The sequence below is a fragment of the Hemiscyllium ocellatum genome, chromosome 2, assembly GCF_020745735.1.
Source record: "Hemiscyllium ocellatum isolate sHemOce1 chromosome 2, sHemOce1.pat.X.cur, whole genome shotgun sequence".
In the NCBI taxonomy this organism is placed as follows: Eukaryota; Metazoa; Chordata; class Chondrichthyes; order Orectolobiformes; family Hemiscylliidae; genus Hemiscyllium; species Hemiscyllium ocellatum.
In genome coordinates this window covers 2,328,342-2,343,462 of record NC_083402.1, presented here as the reverse complement: position 1 = coordinate 2,343,462, position 15,121 = coordinate 2,328,342, and the positions used below count along the sequence as shown (strand labels likewise).

Sequence of the window (15,121 nt, the reverse complement as noted above, 5' to 3'; positions counted from 1 at the left end):
CCCAGATCCCAGATCCCAGATCCCAGATCCCTTTGTACTTTGGCTTTACGAATTTTCTCACCATTTAGAAAATAGTCCAGGCCTGTGTTCCTTTTTCCAAAGTGCAAGACCTCGCAGTTGCTCACATTGAATTCCATCAGCCATTTCCTGGACCACTCTCCCAAACTGTCTAAGTCTTTCTGCATTCTGGATTAGTGGTGCTGGAAGAGCACAGCTGTGCTCTTCCAGCACCACTAATCCAGAATCTGGTTTCCAGCATCTGCAGTCATTGTTTTTACCTCATTAAATCTTTCTGCAGCCTCCCTACCTCCTCAGTACTACCTGCCTGTCCACCTAACTTCGTATCATTGACAAACTTCCCAGAATGCTCCCAGTCCTTTCATCCAGGTCATCCAGTCAACAAATGATCACTGTACCCAACTCACATTTACTGGAGCTAAGGGTGAATTAAGTCCCATTCAACTCATTGTGCCTGAGAAGGTGATATTCCTCCTGCTCCATGTCCTCAGCTTGCTCTTTGGAAGCCTGCTCCCACTCTCACAGTTTCTCAGCATCAATAACCGCCTCCCTTTCCTTGCTCCAGTTATATGCCACATTTTCTCTGAAGAATGCTGTCAGGCCCCTCCCCCAGACAATGCAGACAGATGGAACCCCACCCTCAGGAGACCCAGCACCTGCTCCACCATGCCTCTGGCCCTGAATGAGCTGCATTGTCTCTACTTGTATTACAAGGATGTTGCCAGGGTTGGAGGGTTTTGGCGATAGGGTGAGGCTGATTAGGCTGGCGCTGTTTTCCCAGAGGTTCAGGGGTGATCTTATAAGGTTTATAAATTCATGACGGGCATGGATTGGGTGAATAGACAAGGTTTTTTTTCCTGGGTGAGGGAGTCTAAAACTAGAGGGTATAGGTTTAGGGTGAGAGGGGTCAGACTTAAAAGGGAGCTAAGAGGTTTTTTTTCACTCAGAGAGTGGTACGTGTATGGAATGAGCTGCCAGAGGAAGTGCTGGAGGCTGGTACAATGAGAACATTTAAGAGGCATTTGGTTGGGTATATGAATAGGAAGGGTTTGGAGGGATATGGACCAAATGTTGGCAGATGGGTCTAGATTGATTTAAGACTTCTGGCTGGCATGGGTGAGTTTGATGGTAGGGTCTGTTTCTATTCTCTACATGGGCAGCACGGTGGCTCAGTGGTTAGCACTGCTGCCTCACAGCACCAGGGTCCCAGGTTCGATTCCAGCCTCGGGTGACTGACTGTGTGGAGTTAGCACGTTCTCCACGTGTCTGCGTGGGTTTCCTCCGGGTGCTCCGGTTTCCTCCCACTGTCCAAAGATGTACGGGTTAGGTGTATTAGTCAGAGGGAAATTGGTCTGGGTGGGTTACTCTTCGGAGGGTCGGTGTGGACTGGTTGGGCCCAAGTGCCTGTTTCCACACTGAAGGGAATCTAATCTAATCTGATCTTTATGACTCTATGGCTTTATGTCCTGCCTCAGTCATGGGGTTGTGTAAAGGAGTCATCAGCCCATGATGGTGGACGCTAGCCCTTGTCTCCCAGTGACCAGCCTTGTCAGACACCCAGACCCTGGAACCCACGCGAGTTCACAGTAATACAGGCATTCATGGCTGCTGCTGACCTCATTCCAGCCTTGGGTCAAACATGGACAAAAGAGCTGAATCTCAGAGGGGAGGGGAGAGGGACAGCCCTTGACATCAAGGCTGGATTTGACCGAGTGTGGCAACACGGAGCCCTGGTAAAACTGGAATCAATTGATATCAGGGGGCAATTCTCCGCTAGTTAGAGTCATAGCTGACACAGAGGAAGGTGGTTGTGGTTGTGGGGGGTCAGCCATCTTAGCTCCAGGACATCTCTGCAGGAGTCCCTCAGGGTAGTGTCCTCGGCCCAACCACCTTCAGCTGCTTCATCAATGACCTTCCCTCCACCATAAGGTCCGAAGTGGGGGATGTTCCCCAATGATTACCCAGCATTCAGCCCTGTTCACAACTCCTCAGGCACTGAAACAGGCCGTGTTCACATACAACAAGATCAGGACAATATCCAGGCTTGGGCTGACACGTGGAAAGTAACATTCGCACCACACACATACCAGGCTATGACCACCATCGACAAGAGAGAATCTAACCATCACTCCTTGACATGCGGTGGTGTTACTGTCACTGAGTCACCCTCTATCGTCATCCTGAGGATTACCGTTGGTCAGAAACTTAACTGGACTCACCACATAGGTGCAGTGACCGTACGAGCAGGTCAGAGGCTGGGAATACTGCGGTGAGTAACTCCCCTCTTGACTCCCCAAAGCCTGTCCACCATCTACAAGGCACAAGGCAGGAGTAGGATGGGACACTCCCCAGTTGCCCTGGATGGGGGCAGCTCCAACAACACTCAAGAAGCTCAACACCATCCAGGACAAAGCAATACGTTTAATTGGCACCACATCCTCAAACATCCCCTCCCCCCCCACCGACGCTCAGTAACAGCAGTGTGTACCATCCCCTCCCTCCCCCCACCGACACTCAGTAACAGCAGTGTGTACCATCCCCTCCCTCCCCTACCGACGCTCAGTAACAGCAGTGTGTACCATCCCCTCCCTCCCTCACCGACACTCAGTAACAGCAGTGTGTACCATCCCCTCCCTCCCCACCGACACTCAGTAACAGCAGTGTGTACCATCCCCTCCCTCCCCCCACCGACGCTCAGTAACAGCAGTGTGTACCATCCCCTCCCTCCCCCCACCGACGCTCAGTAACAGCAGTGTGTACCGTCCCCTCCCTCCCCCCACCGATGCTCAGTAACAGCAGTGTGTACCATCCCCTCCCTCCCCCCACCGACGCTCAGTAACAGCAGTGTGTACCATCCCCTCCCTCCCCCACTGACGCTCAGTAACAGCAGTGTGTACCATCCCCTCCCTCCCCCCCACCGACACTCAGTAACAGCAGTGTGTACCATCCCCTCCCTCCCCCACTGACGCTCAGTAACAGCAGTGTGTACCATCCCCTCCCTCCCCTCCACCGACACTCAGTAACAGCAGTGTGTACCATCTACAAGATGCCCTGCAGAAATTCACCAAAGATCCTCAGACAGCACCTTCCAGCCCCATGAGCACTTCCATCTAGAAGGGCAAAGGCAGCAGGTACATGGGAACACCACCCCCTGCAGGTTCCCCTCTGAGTCCCGCCCCATTCTAATTTGGAAATATATCGCCGTTCCTTCAGTGTCACTGGGTCAGAATCCTGGAATTCCCTCCCTCAGGGCATTGTGGGTCAACCTACAGCACATGGAACGCAGCGGGTCAGGAAGGCAGCTCACCCCCACCTTCCCCAGGGGCAACTAGGGACGGGGAATAAATACTGGGCCCAGTCATTGGGCACAAGTCATGAGTGAATATTAAAAAGAAGTGTGCTGAGTTTCAGGCATGAATATACATACAGACTCACATTTACTTACACACACACACACACACACACACACAAACACACAAACACAAACATACATACATGGTGGCACAGTGGTTAGCACTGCTGCCTCACAGCACCAGAGACCCGGGTTCAATTCCCGCCTCAGGCGACTGACTGTGTGGAGTTTGCACGTGCTCCCTGTGTCTGCGTGGGTTTCCTCCGGGTGCTCCGGTTTCCTCCCACAGTCCAAAGATGTGCTGGTCAGGTGGATTGGCCAAGCTAAATTGCCTGTAGTGTTAGGTAAGTGGTAAATGTAGGGGTATGGGTGGGTTTCGCTTCGGCGGGTCGGTGTGGACTTGTTGGGCCGAAGGGCCTGTTTCCACACTGTAAGTAATCTAACCTAATCTAATCTAATCTAACTGTACTGATGGAGTGCTAACTGCACCGATGGTGTACTACCTGCACTGATGGAGTACTACCTGCACTGATGGAGTACTAACTGTACTGAAGAGTACTAACTGCACTGATGGAGTACTAACTGCATCGATGCAGTACTAACTGTACTGATGGAGTACTAACTGTACTGATGGAGTGCTAACTGCACCGATGGTGTACTACCTGCACTGATGGAGTACTAACTGCACTGATGGAGTACTAACTGCACCGATGGTGTACTACCTGCGCTGATGGAGTACTAACTGCACTGATGGAGTACTAACTGCACCGACGGAGTACTAACTGTACTGATCTAGTACTAAGAACGGCACGGTGGCTCGGTGGTTAGCATTGCTGCCTCATAACGCCAGGGACACGGATTCAATTCCCACCTCAGGTGACTGTCTGTGTGGAGTTTGCACATTCTCCCTGTGTCTGTGTGGGTTTCCTCCAGGTGCTCCAGTTTCTTCTCACAGTCCAAAGATGTGCAGCTCAGGTGAATTTGCCATGCTAAATTGTCTTTAGAGTTAGGTGCATTAGTCAGAGGGAAATGTAGGGGAATGGGTCTGGGTGGGTTGCGGGTCGGTGTGGACTGGTTGGGGTGAACGGCCTGTTTCCACACTACAGGGAATCTAATCTAATCTAATCTCCACACACACACACACATAGACAGACAGACACACACACATAGACAGACAGACACACACACATAGACAGACAGACAGACAGACACACACACACACACACACAGAGACAGACACACACACACATAGACACACACACACACACACACACACACACACACACACACACACACACACACACACACACACACCTTCAGTCTCTGGTTGCCTGTCGATGGTGACAGTGGCCGGACTGTACCTTATAATCCTCATAGTCCTGGGTGTTTAACATGGCCATGAGCTCCTGCTGCACTGCATCAGCTGGACCTTCCGTCTCAGACTGGGCCTTACTGATCGGCTGCTCATAGAAGGGAATCTCATGGAAGAACATTTCTTTCCATTCTCTCATCATCTTCACTGGAATCAAGCTGAGAGAGAGAGAGAGAGAGAGAGAAAACACAGTCATACACTCAGCAGGTCAGACCCATGCTTTTCCAGTCTGACCTCTGAACCATGTCCACTGACCTGAACATGCAGCCACCACACGGACCTCCAAGTCGGCACTGCTCCGGGATCAGTATGTATGTACAGCACAGTGAACTAAGGCATGGACTAGGACAGCCAACTGAACCTTAACTCTAACCCTGACCCTGACCCTAATGCAGCTCCGTGACCCTGACCCTGACCCCAATACAGCTCCCTAACCCTGACCCTGACCCTGACCCTAATGCAGATCCGTGACCTGACCCTGACCCTAATACAGCTCCCTGACCCTGACCCTGACCCTAATGCAGCTCCCTGACCGTGTCCCTGACCCCAATACAGCTCCCTAACCCTGACCCTGACCCTAATGCAGCTCCGTGACCCTGACCCTGACCCTGACCCTAATGTAGCTCCCTAACTCTGGGAGTGTTTGATGTGGGACAGTGTAGAGGGAGCTTTACTCTGTATCTAACCCTGTGCTGTCCCTGTCCTGGGAGTGTTTAATGGGGGGGACAGTGTAGAGGGAGCTTTACTCTGTATCTAACCCTGTGCTGTCCCTGTCCTGGGAGTGTTTGATGGGGACAATGTAGAGGGAGCTTTACTCTGTATCTAACCCCATGCTGTCCCTGCCCTGGGAGTGTTTGATGGGGGACAGTTTCTGATTTTGTTTTCTAGATGGGGACATATCGAATCCTAAACGATGGAAGCAGTCCGTCCCAACCATGTTTCGAAAGTAAACCCCTCCCATTTTGTTTCTGTTTGGCCCATATCCCTTCAAACCTTTCCTATTCATGTTCCTGTCCAAATGACTTTTAAATGTTGTCATTGGTCCTGTGTCTAACACTTCCTCTGGCAGTTCCATTCTCGATGTGCACCACCCTCTGTTGGCCCTCAGGTCCCCTTTAAACTTTCACCTCTTACCTTAAACCTCTGTCCTTTAGTTCTGGATTTCTCAACCCCTGGTCTATTCACCCTCTCCATGCCCCTCATGATTTTAGAAATCTCTATAAGTTCCACCCCTCAGCCTCCAACACTCCAGGGGAAAAAGTCCCAGCCTTTTCAGCCTCTCCTTCTAACTCAAACCCTCCAGTCCCGGTAACATCCCGGTCAATGCTTTCTGCAGTTTTTCCAATTTAATAACATCATTTCTAGATCAGGGGTGACTTGTGGAAAGCTTGGAGATATTGGGTTTGTATCCACTGGGATTTGGAAGAGTACGAGGTGACTCGAGTGAAATGTGAGAGATCCTGAGGGTGAAGAGGATGGTTCCTCAGGTGGGAGAATTTAGGACTAGGATTCGCTGATTAAAAGTCATGGGTCACATGTTTATAACTGAGAAAGGATTCTTCTCTCTCATTAAGTCTCACGGGTTTTTGAAAGTCTCCTCCGAGAAAGGGATTGGAAGCAGAGTATGATGAAGGCAGAGGTGGAGAGCTAAGAAAGGGGGTGAAGGTAATCTCGGGTGTGTGATGGGAATGGGGAGTGACGAGATCAGCCATGACCTTGCTGAATGGCAGAGCAAGTGTGAGGTGTGCCCCACCAAAATGCCAGCTGCTCGGCGTTTACACGTACTTCAGTGTGAGCTCACGGTATTCTGCGATCTTGGTCACCAAGTCGATGATGTGTTCCACCACTTCCTGGCACAGGCTGTAGTGTTTCCGGAATCTCTGCTCTGCCCGCTGAGCCATGATCCGCTCATGGACCTCCCGTTCTCGCTGGATCTGCTCCGTGTGCTCCAGTCTCTCCTGTCTCACCAACACCTACAGGGAAAATGGCAGCTCGTTCCTGACTCTGGGAGACAACACTGACAAGTGTCAGAGACTCTGTCCACCCTGATCACCTCCCCCACCCCGCGGTAACTGAGATATCATTCTATCACTGAAAGCTTATGATGCCAATTGATGTCCATCATGAAGACTGGCTTCAACACTCTGTCCCCAAGAGAATTTCTTTTTACCTGTCCAACCCTATTCATTTTACAATCTTCAAGAATACAATGTAATTCCTAATGTGCCCGATAAATTTCAGAAATCGAGCTGAGTTGGTGTAATCTCGTCACATCATTTACTCCTTGGAGAATGGGAGCTGAATTTGACACTGAAAGCAGCATTCCTGCTGCCATCCACAACTCAGGGCAATGTGGAGTTTGCACATTCTCCCCGTGTCTGTGTGGGTTCCTCCGGGTGCTCCGGTTTCCTCCCACAGTCCAAGAGTGTGCAGGTCAGGTGAATTGGCCATGCTGAATTGCCCATAGTATTCAGGGATGCGCAGGTTAGGTGCATTAGTCAGGGGTAAATATAGGGTAGGGGAATGGGTCTGAGTGAGTTAATCTTTGGGAGGGTCAGTGTGGACTTGTTGGGCCAAATGGCCTGTTTCCACGCTGTAGGGATTCTAAGAACACAAGAGCAATTACAATGAACGGTAACATTCTCTTGCTTTCCTCATTACTTTTTGTCGTTGCATATTGTGATTTTTGTGAGTCACACACTAGGACAGCCAGATCCCTCTGCATCTCAGATCTCTGCAATATCTCACCATTTAAATAATATGCTTCATTTTAATGCTCCCTGACAAAGGAGACAATTTCACATTCTCCCTCTCGCCAGATCTTTGCCCCACATATTCATTCTCGCAGCATCATGATATCCTCTTCATAATTCACAATTTAATTTCCTACTTATCTTTATGTCATCAACAAACGTAACTCCCGTTCCTTCATCAAAGACATTTACATAAATTGTAAACAGTTGGTTTCCAGCACCAATTCCTGGTTCACTCCACGTGGTACACCTTTCCAACATTAGCTAAATGTCAGTCTTGTTGGGTTTTTTGGAGGGTTTTGCTGTCTGAGAAGTTTTCTTGCTATATCTTACCAACCAGCTCTCATTAACACCGAGCTCATACCTATTACACTCCTCTTGTCTGAGTCTAGCTGCCTTCTCCCACCCTGCCACAGCACCAGCCCCATGCTCTCCCACTCTCACTACTGCCTGCAACATTTTCCCTCACTCACTGCAATCCACCTCAAACCTGACTCCACGAACCCTGCATACCCTCAGCCCTGCCTACTCACTCACTCGGGACACCTCCCCTCTGCCACCAAAACTAACAGCAGTACCAGCTTTAGTACTGTCTTACCAGGAGGAAAACAGCTCATAAAAGGCACAAGAGTCAAACCAGGTGGTGTGGAACATAGGAATTAGTGTAGGCTATTCAGCCCGCGGAGCCTGTCCTGCTATTCAATACAATCAGGGTTGATCAAAACTCTCACTGACATTTACACACCCCATCCCCACAACCCTGTACCCCACTGGTCGGGAGATATCTATCCATCTCTACCCTAAACATACTCAAAGCCGTCTATGACTGGAAAATATCTATCATTTTCAGTGTCCTATAGGTTTCAATGAGATTATCTCAATGAGGTGCAAAAGGCAAGGCAGGTGAGCATCCAGACAGGTTTAAACTCAGTGAGCAAAGGGAACATGCGAGAGCTGCAGCCTGGTGCAGTCCCTGAGCTGGGTCAGTATGCCTGACTGTCCTTGCTGCAGTGTTATCATGGTGGGTGTCACTGTGGCCCTAAGTGTAGATTAAAATCCAGAGGTATCCTGTAAATGGACTGGTGACGTGCTGTGACGGTTCTTCGAGGCTGGCACACATCGGGTACCAATGTCTGTGGTTGTAGCCAGTGCCCCAGGAATGACTGCATAAAGTCCAACGTGGAAGTTGCTTGGAGGAAGCAGTGGGCTGGAGATCCCCAGGCACCCGCTCTGACAAATTAAAAATATTATACATGAACGCACGAAGCATGAGAAATAAGATGGATGAGCTTGAGGCTCTTTTGGAAATTGGCAGATACAATATTGTGGGGATAACTGAGGCGTGGCTTCAAGTGGACAGGGCCTGGGAAATGAATATTCAAGGCTACACGTGCTATCGTAAGGACAGACTGACGGGCAGAGGGGGTGGGGTGGCCTTGTTGGTAAGGGATGATATTCAGTCCCTTGAGCGGGGGGACCTAGAATCAGGGGATGTAGAGTCAGTGTGGATAGAGCTGCGAAATACTAAGGGTAAAAAGACCCTCTTGGGAGTTATCTACAGGCCCCCAAACAGTAGTCTGGATGTCATATGTAAGTTGAATCAGGAGCTGAAATTGGCCTGTCGCAAAGATGTTACTACAGTTGTTATGAGGGATTTTAACATGCAGGTAGACTGGGAGAATCAGGATGGTATTGGACCCCAAGAAAGAGACTTTGTGGAGTGCCTCCAAGATGAATTCTTAGAGCAGCTGGTGCTGGAGCCAACCAGGGAGAAGGCAATTCTGGATCTAGTATTGTGCAACCTCGAAGTGAAGGAGCCATTGGGAAGTAGTGTCCATAATACAATAATCTTCAATCTGCAATTTGAGAGGGAGAGGGCACAATCGGAAGTGACAATATTTCAGTTGTATAAATGGAACTATGGAACTGTGAGGGAGGAGCTGGCCAAAGTTCAATGGTGCAATACCTTAGCAGGGATGATAGTGGAGGAACAATGGCGGATATTTCTGTGTATAATGCAGAAGTTGCAGGATCAGTGCATTCCAAAAAGGAAGAAAGATCCCAGGAGGAGGCATGGGTGGCCGTGGCTGACGAGGGAAGTTGAGAAACATATAAAGTCAAAAGAGAAAAAGTATAACATAGCAAAGATAAGTGGGAAAACAGAGGACTGGGAAGCTTTTAAAGAACAACAGAGGATTACTAAGAAGGAAATACGCAGAGAAAAAAATGAGGTACGAAGGTAAACTGGCCAAAAATATAAAGGAGGATAGTAAAGGCTTTTTTAGGTATGTGAAAGGCAAAAAAATGGTTAAGACTAAAATTGGGCCCTTGAAGACAGAAACAGGGGGATATATTATGGGGAACAAAGAAATGGCAAAGGAATTGAATTGGTACTTCAGATCTGTGTTCACTGGGGAAGACACAAGCAATCTCCCTGAGGTAACAGTGGCTGAAGGACCTGAACTGAAGGAAATTCATATTAAGCAGGAATTGGTGTTGGAGAGACTGTTAGGTCTGAAGGTTGATAAGTCCCCAGGGCCTGATGGTCTACATCCCAGGGTACTGAAGGAGGTGGCTCTAGAAATTGTGGATGCGTTGGTGATTATTTTCCAGAGTTCAATAGATTCGGGATCAGTTCCTACAGATTGGAGGGTGGCTAATGTTGTGCCACTTTTTAAGAAAGGTGGGAGAGAGAAAACAGGAAATTATAGACCTGTTAGTCTGACCTCAGTGGTGGGAAAGATGCTGGAGTCTATTATAAAGGATGAAATTATGACACATCTGGATAGTAGTAACAGGATAGGTCAGAGTCAGCACGGACTTATGACGGGGAAATCATGCTTGACTAATCTTCTGGAATTTTTTGAGGATGTAACTCTGAAGATGGACGAGGGAGATCCAGTAGATGTAGTGTACCTGGACTTTCAGAAAGCTTTTGATAAAGTCCCACATAGAATGTTAGTGAGCAAAATTAGGGCGCATGGTATTGGGGCAAAGTACTAACTTGGATTGAAAATTGGTTGGGTGATAGGAAACAAAGAGTAGTGATAAACAGCTCCCTTTTGGAATGGTAGGCAGTGACCAGTGGGGTACCGCAGGGATCAGTACTGGGACCACAGCATTTTACAATATATATTAATGTTATAGAAGATGGTATTAGTAATAACATTAGCAAATTTGCTGATGATACAAAGCTGGGTGGCAGGGTGAAATGTGATGAGGATGTTAGGAGACTACAGGGTGACCTGGACAGGTTAGGTGAGTGGACGGATGCATGGCAGATGCAGTTTAATGTGGATAAATGTATGGTTATCCACTTTGGTGGCAAGAACAGGAAGGCAGATTACTACCTAAATGGAATCAATTTAGGTAAAGGGGCAGTACAGAGAGATCTGGTGTTCTTGTACACCAGTCAATGAAGGCAAGCATGCAGGTACAGCAGGTAGTGAAGAAGGCTAATAGCATGCTGTCCTTCATAACAAGAGGGATTGAGTATAGAAGCAAAGAGGTTCTTCTGCAGCTGTAGATGGCCCTGATGAGACCACACCTGGAGTACTGTGTGCAGTTCTGGTCTCCAAATTTGAGGAAAGACATTCTGGCTATTGAGGGAGTGCAGCATAGGTTCACGAGGTCAATTCCTGGAATGGCGGGATTACCTTACACTGAAAGACTGAAGCGACTGGGCTTGTATACCCTTGAGTTTAGAAGACTGAGAGGGGATCTGATTGAGACATATAAGATTATTAAAGGATTGGACACTCTGGAGGGAGGAATCATGTTTCCACTGATGGGTGAGTGCCGAACCAGAGGACACAGCCTAAAAATACGGGGTAGACCATTTAGGACAGAGATGAGGAGAAACTTCTTCACCCAGAGAGTGGTGGCTGTGTGGAATGCTCTGCCCCAGAGGGCAGTGGAGGCCCAGTCTCTGGATTCATTTAAGAAAGAATTGGATAGAGCTCTCAAGGATAGTGGGATCAAGGGTTATAGGGATAAGGCAGGAACAGGATACTGATTAAGGATGATCAGCCATGATTATAATGAATAGTGGTGCTGGCTCGAAGGGCAGAATGGCCTACTCCTGCACCTATTGTCTATTGTCGATTGACTCCCGTCTCAAGGATTCTCCGTGTCTAACATGCTAGTGGCAGGTGGTACAAGGGAAAGCTTTATATTACTGAGGTGAGAGGGGCAGTAATTAAGGTCATGAACAAGCAATAATCTGTATTTATAGGCTCCTCAGTGCTGCCTCGTGGGAATCTCACCCTGACACCCTGATCTGAAGAAAAAGATGCAGCAAGTTATTCCCAACATCGAGGTCATCCTTGCTGAACTTCCTATGCGATTCTGCCACATTTACCACCCTAGCCCACATCACCCAGGATTCCACCCTGACTCTGTGTAAAGCTGAGGAGGGTAGCGGTGATACGGTAACCCAGAACTCCAACCAAATGGCCCTGGGAACGTGGGTTCAAATCCACCCCTGGCAGACGGTAAAATTTAAATTCCATAAGATCTGGAATGAAGAGTCTAGTGATGACCACAAAGCCGTTGTCAATTGTTGTAAAGACCCATCGGGTTCACTCATGTCCTCTCCTGCAGGAAACTGTCATCCTCACCTGGTGTCACCTACATGACTCTTAACTACCCTCCGAAATGGCCGAGAGACCAACTGGGAATGAGTTATAAAAACCAGGCGTTACCAGCGACACCCACATCCCGTGCAAGAATAATGAAGTTGTTGTTCAGCGACATACCGCCTCCTTGTCCAACACTTCCTGGAACTCCTGCAACCGTTTCTCCTCGTACTGCTTCTCCCGGAAGATGCGGTTTTGTGTAATGACTTGTTTCTCATGGCGAGCTAGCATCAACTGGACAGCAATCCGCCTCTCCTGTAGTGACTGACGCATCAGCCGATTCACCAACTGCTCCTCACGATACACCTCCTAGGATCAAGCACAGGAACACAAAACCATCACCAGCTGACACTGGATCAATACTGGATCACAGGCATACACTGGGACATCACTGACTTACACTGGAACACCACAGGTGTACATAGGGGCATCACTGGTATACACTGGGACATCATTGGCGTACACTGGGACAGCACTGACTTACACTGGAACACCACAGGTGTACCCTGGAACATCACCGGTGTACATAGGGGCATCACTGGTATACATTGGGACATCACTGGCATATACTGGGACATCATTGGCGTACACTGGGACAGCACTGACTTACACTGGAACATCACTGGTATACTCTGGAACATCACTGATTTACATTGGGACATCTTTGGCTTACACTGGGACACCACTGGCATACATTGACAGCACAGGCATAGATGGGAACATCACTGGCTTTCACAGGGGCATCATTGGCTTACACTGGGACCATCATTGGCATACACTGGAACATCACTGGCATGCACGGGGACATCACTGACTTACACTGGAACATCACTGGTTTACACTGGAACATCACAGGTGTACCCTGGAACATCACCGGTGTACATCGGGACATCACTGGTATACACTGGAACATCATTGGCATGCACTGGGACAGCGTTGACTTACACTGGAACATCTCTGGCTTACACTGGAACATCATTGGCATACACTGGAACATCACTGGTCTACACTGGGACATCACTGGTCAACACTGGGACATCACTGACCAACACTGGGACAGCACTGACCAACACCGGGCCAGCACTGACGTACACTGGGACATCTCTGGGTTACACTGGGACATCATTGGCGTACCCTGGAACGTCACTTGTTTACACTGGGACATCGCTGGCTTACACTTGAACATCATTGGTTTACACTGGGACATCACTGGTATAACTGGGACATCATTGGTGTACACTGGGACATGACTGACTTACACTGGGACACCTCTAGCTTACACTGGGACATCATTGGTTTACATTGGGACATCTCTGGTGTACACTGGAACATCACTGGTTTACACTGGGACATCTCTGGTTTACACAAGGATATCTCTGGCTTACACTGGGACATCACTGGAGTACACTGGGACATCTTTGGCTTACACTGGAACATCTCTGGCATACACTGGAACATCACTGGCATGCACGGGGACATCACTGACTTACACTGGAACATCATTGGCATACACTGGAACATCACTGGTCTACACTGGGACATCACTGGTCAACACTGGAGGGTTTAAACTAACTCCGCGGGGGCATGGGAACCAGGACTGTAGCTTTAGGGTACAGGACCTTGAGTGTAGGGAGGTTAGGAATAATGCAGCGATCTCTAAGGAGGGTGCCTGTAACCAGAAAGGTGGATTGAAGTGTGTATACTTAATGCCAGAAGTATAAGGAATAAGGTAGGTGAACTTGCAGCGTGGGTTGGTACCTGGGACTTCGATGTTGTGGCCATTACAGAGACGTGGGTAGAACAGGGACAAGAATGGCTGTTGCACGTTCCAGGGTTCAAATGTTTTAGTAGGATCAGACATGGGGGTAAAAAAGGGGGAGGCGTGGCATTACTTGTCAAAGACAGTATCACAGCAGTGGAATGGACGATGGAAGAGGACTTGCCATCTGAGGTAGTTTGGGCTGAGGTTAGAAATAGGAAAGGTGAGGTCACCCTGTTAGGTGTTTTCTACAGGCCTCCTAATAGTCCTAGAGAAGTAGAGGATAATATTGCGAGGTTGATTCAGGAAAAGAGTGAAGGTAGCAGGGTGGTTGTTATGGGGGACTTTAACTTCCCAGATATTGACTGGGAGAGCTATAGCTCGAGTTCATTAGATGGGTCGGTGTTTGTACAATGTGTGCAGGAGGGTTTCCTGACACAATATGTCGACAGGCCAACAAGAGGGGAGGCTATATTGGATTTGGTTCTAGGTAATGAACCAGGCCAGGTGTTAGACTTGGAGGTAGGTGAGCACTTCGGGGACAGTGACCACAACTCGGTGACTTTTACTTTAGTGATGGAGAGGGATAATCGTGCGCTGCAGGGCAAGAGCTATAGCTGGGGGCAGGGAAATTATGATGCAGTGAGGCATGACTTAGGATGTGTGGATTGGAAAAACAGGCTTCAAGAGAAGAACACTAATGAGATGTGGGGAGTGTTCAAGGAGCAGCTACTGCGTGTCCTCGATAGGTATGTACCAGTCAGGCATGGTGTAAAGGGCCTTGTGAGGCAGCCGTGGTTTAGTAAGGAATTGGAGTCCCTTGTGAAAGGGAAGAAGGCGGCATATGTAAAGATGAGGCGTGAAGGTTCAGTAGGGGCGATTGAGAGTTATAAGGTAGCCAGGAAGGAGCTAAAGAGGGAGCTAAGAGAAGCGAGAAGGGGACATGAAAAGTCTTTAGCTGGTAGGATTAGGGAAAACCCAAAGGCTTTCTATAGGTATGTCAAGAATAAAAGGATGACTAGGGTAGGTATCGGTCCAGTCAAGGATAGTAGTGGGAAGTTGTGTGTGGAGGCAGAGGAGATTGGAGAGACATTAAATCAGTACTTTTCATCAGTATTCACTCAGGAACAGGACACTGTTGCTGATGTGAATATGGAATCACAAATAATTAGAATGGATGCCCTGGAAATATGCAGGGAAGAGGTTTTGGGAATATTGGAAGGGATGAAT

General features: G+C 48.6%; 1 protein-coding gene across 1 annotated transcript in view; it reads right to left on the bottom strand.

Moving 5' to 3' along the window:
* The window catches only part of spef2 (sperm flagellar 2), a 244,563-nt gene that overhangs the window by 180,947 nt on the left and 48,495 nt on the right, over positions 1-15,121 (bottom strand). Inside the window, exons 8-10 of the mRNA XM_060847113.1 lie at positions 12,253-12,441; positions 6,528-6,715; positions 4,732-4,900 (exon numbers count right to left, since the gene is read on the bottom strand). Coding sequence (XP_060703096.1) covers positions 4,732-4,900; positions 6,528-6,715; positions 12,253-12,441 — 546 coding nt within the window. The remainder of the gene's footprint in view (positions 1-4,731; positions 4,901-6,527; positions 6,716-12,252; positions 12,442-15,121) is intronic.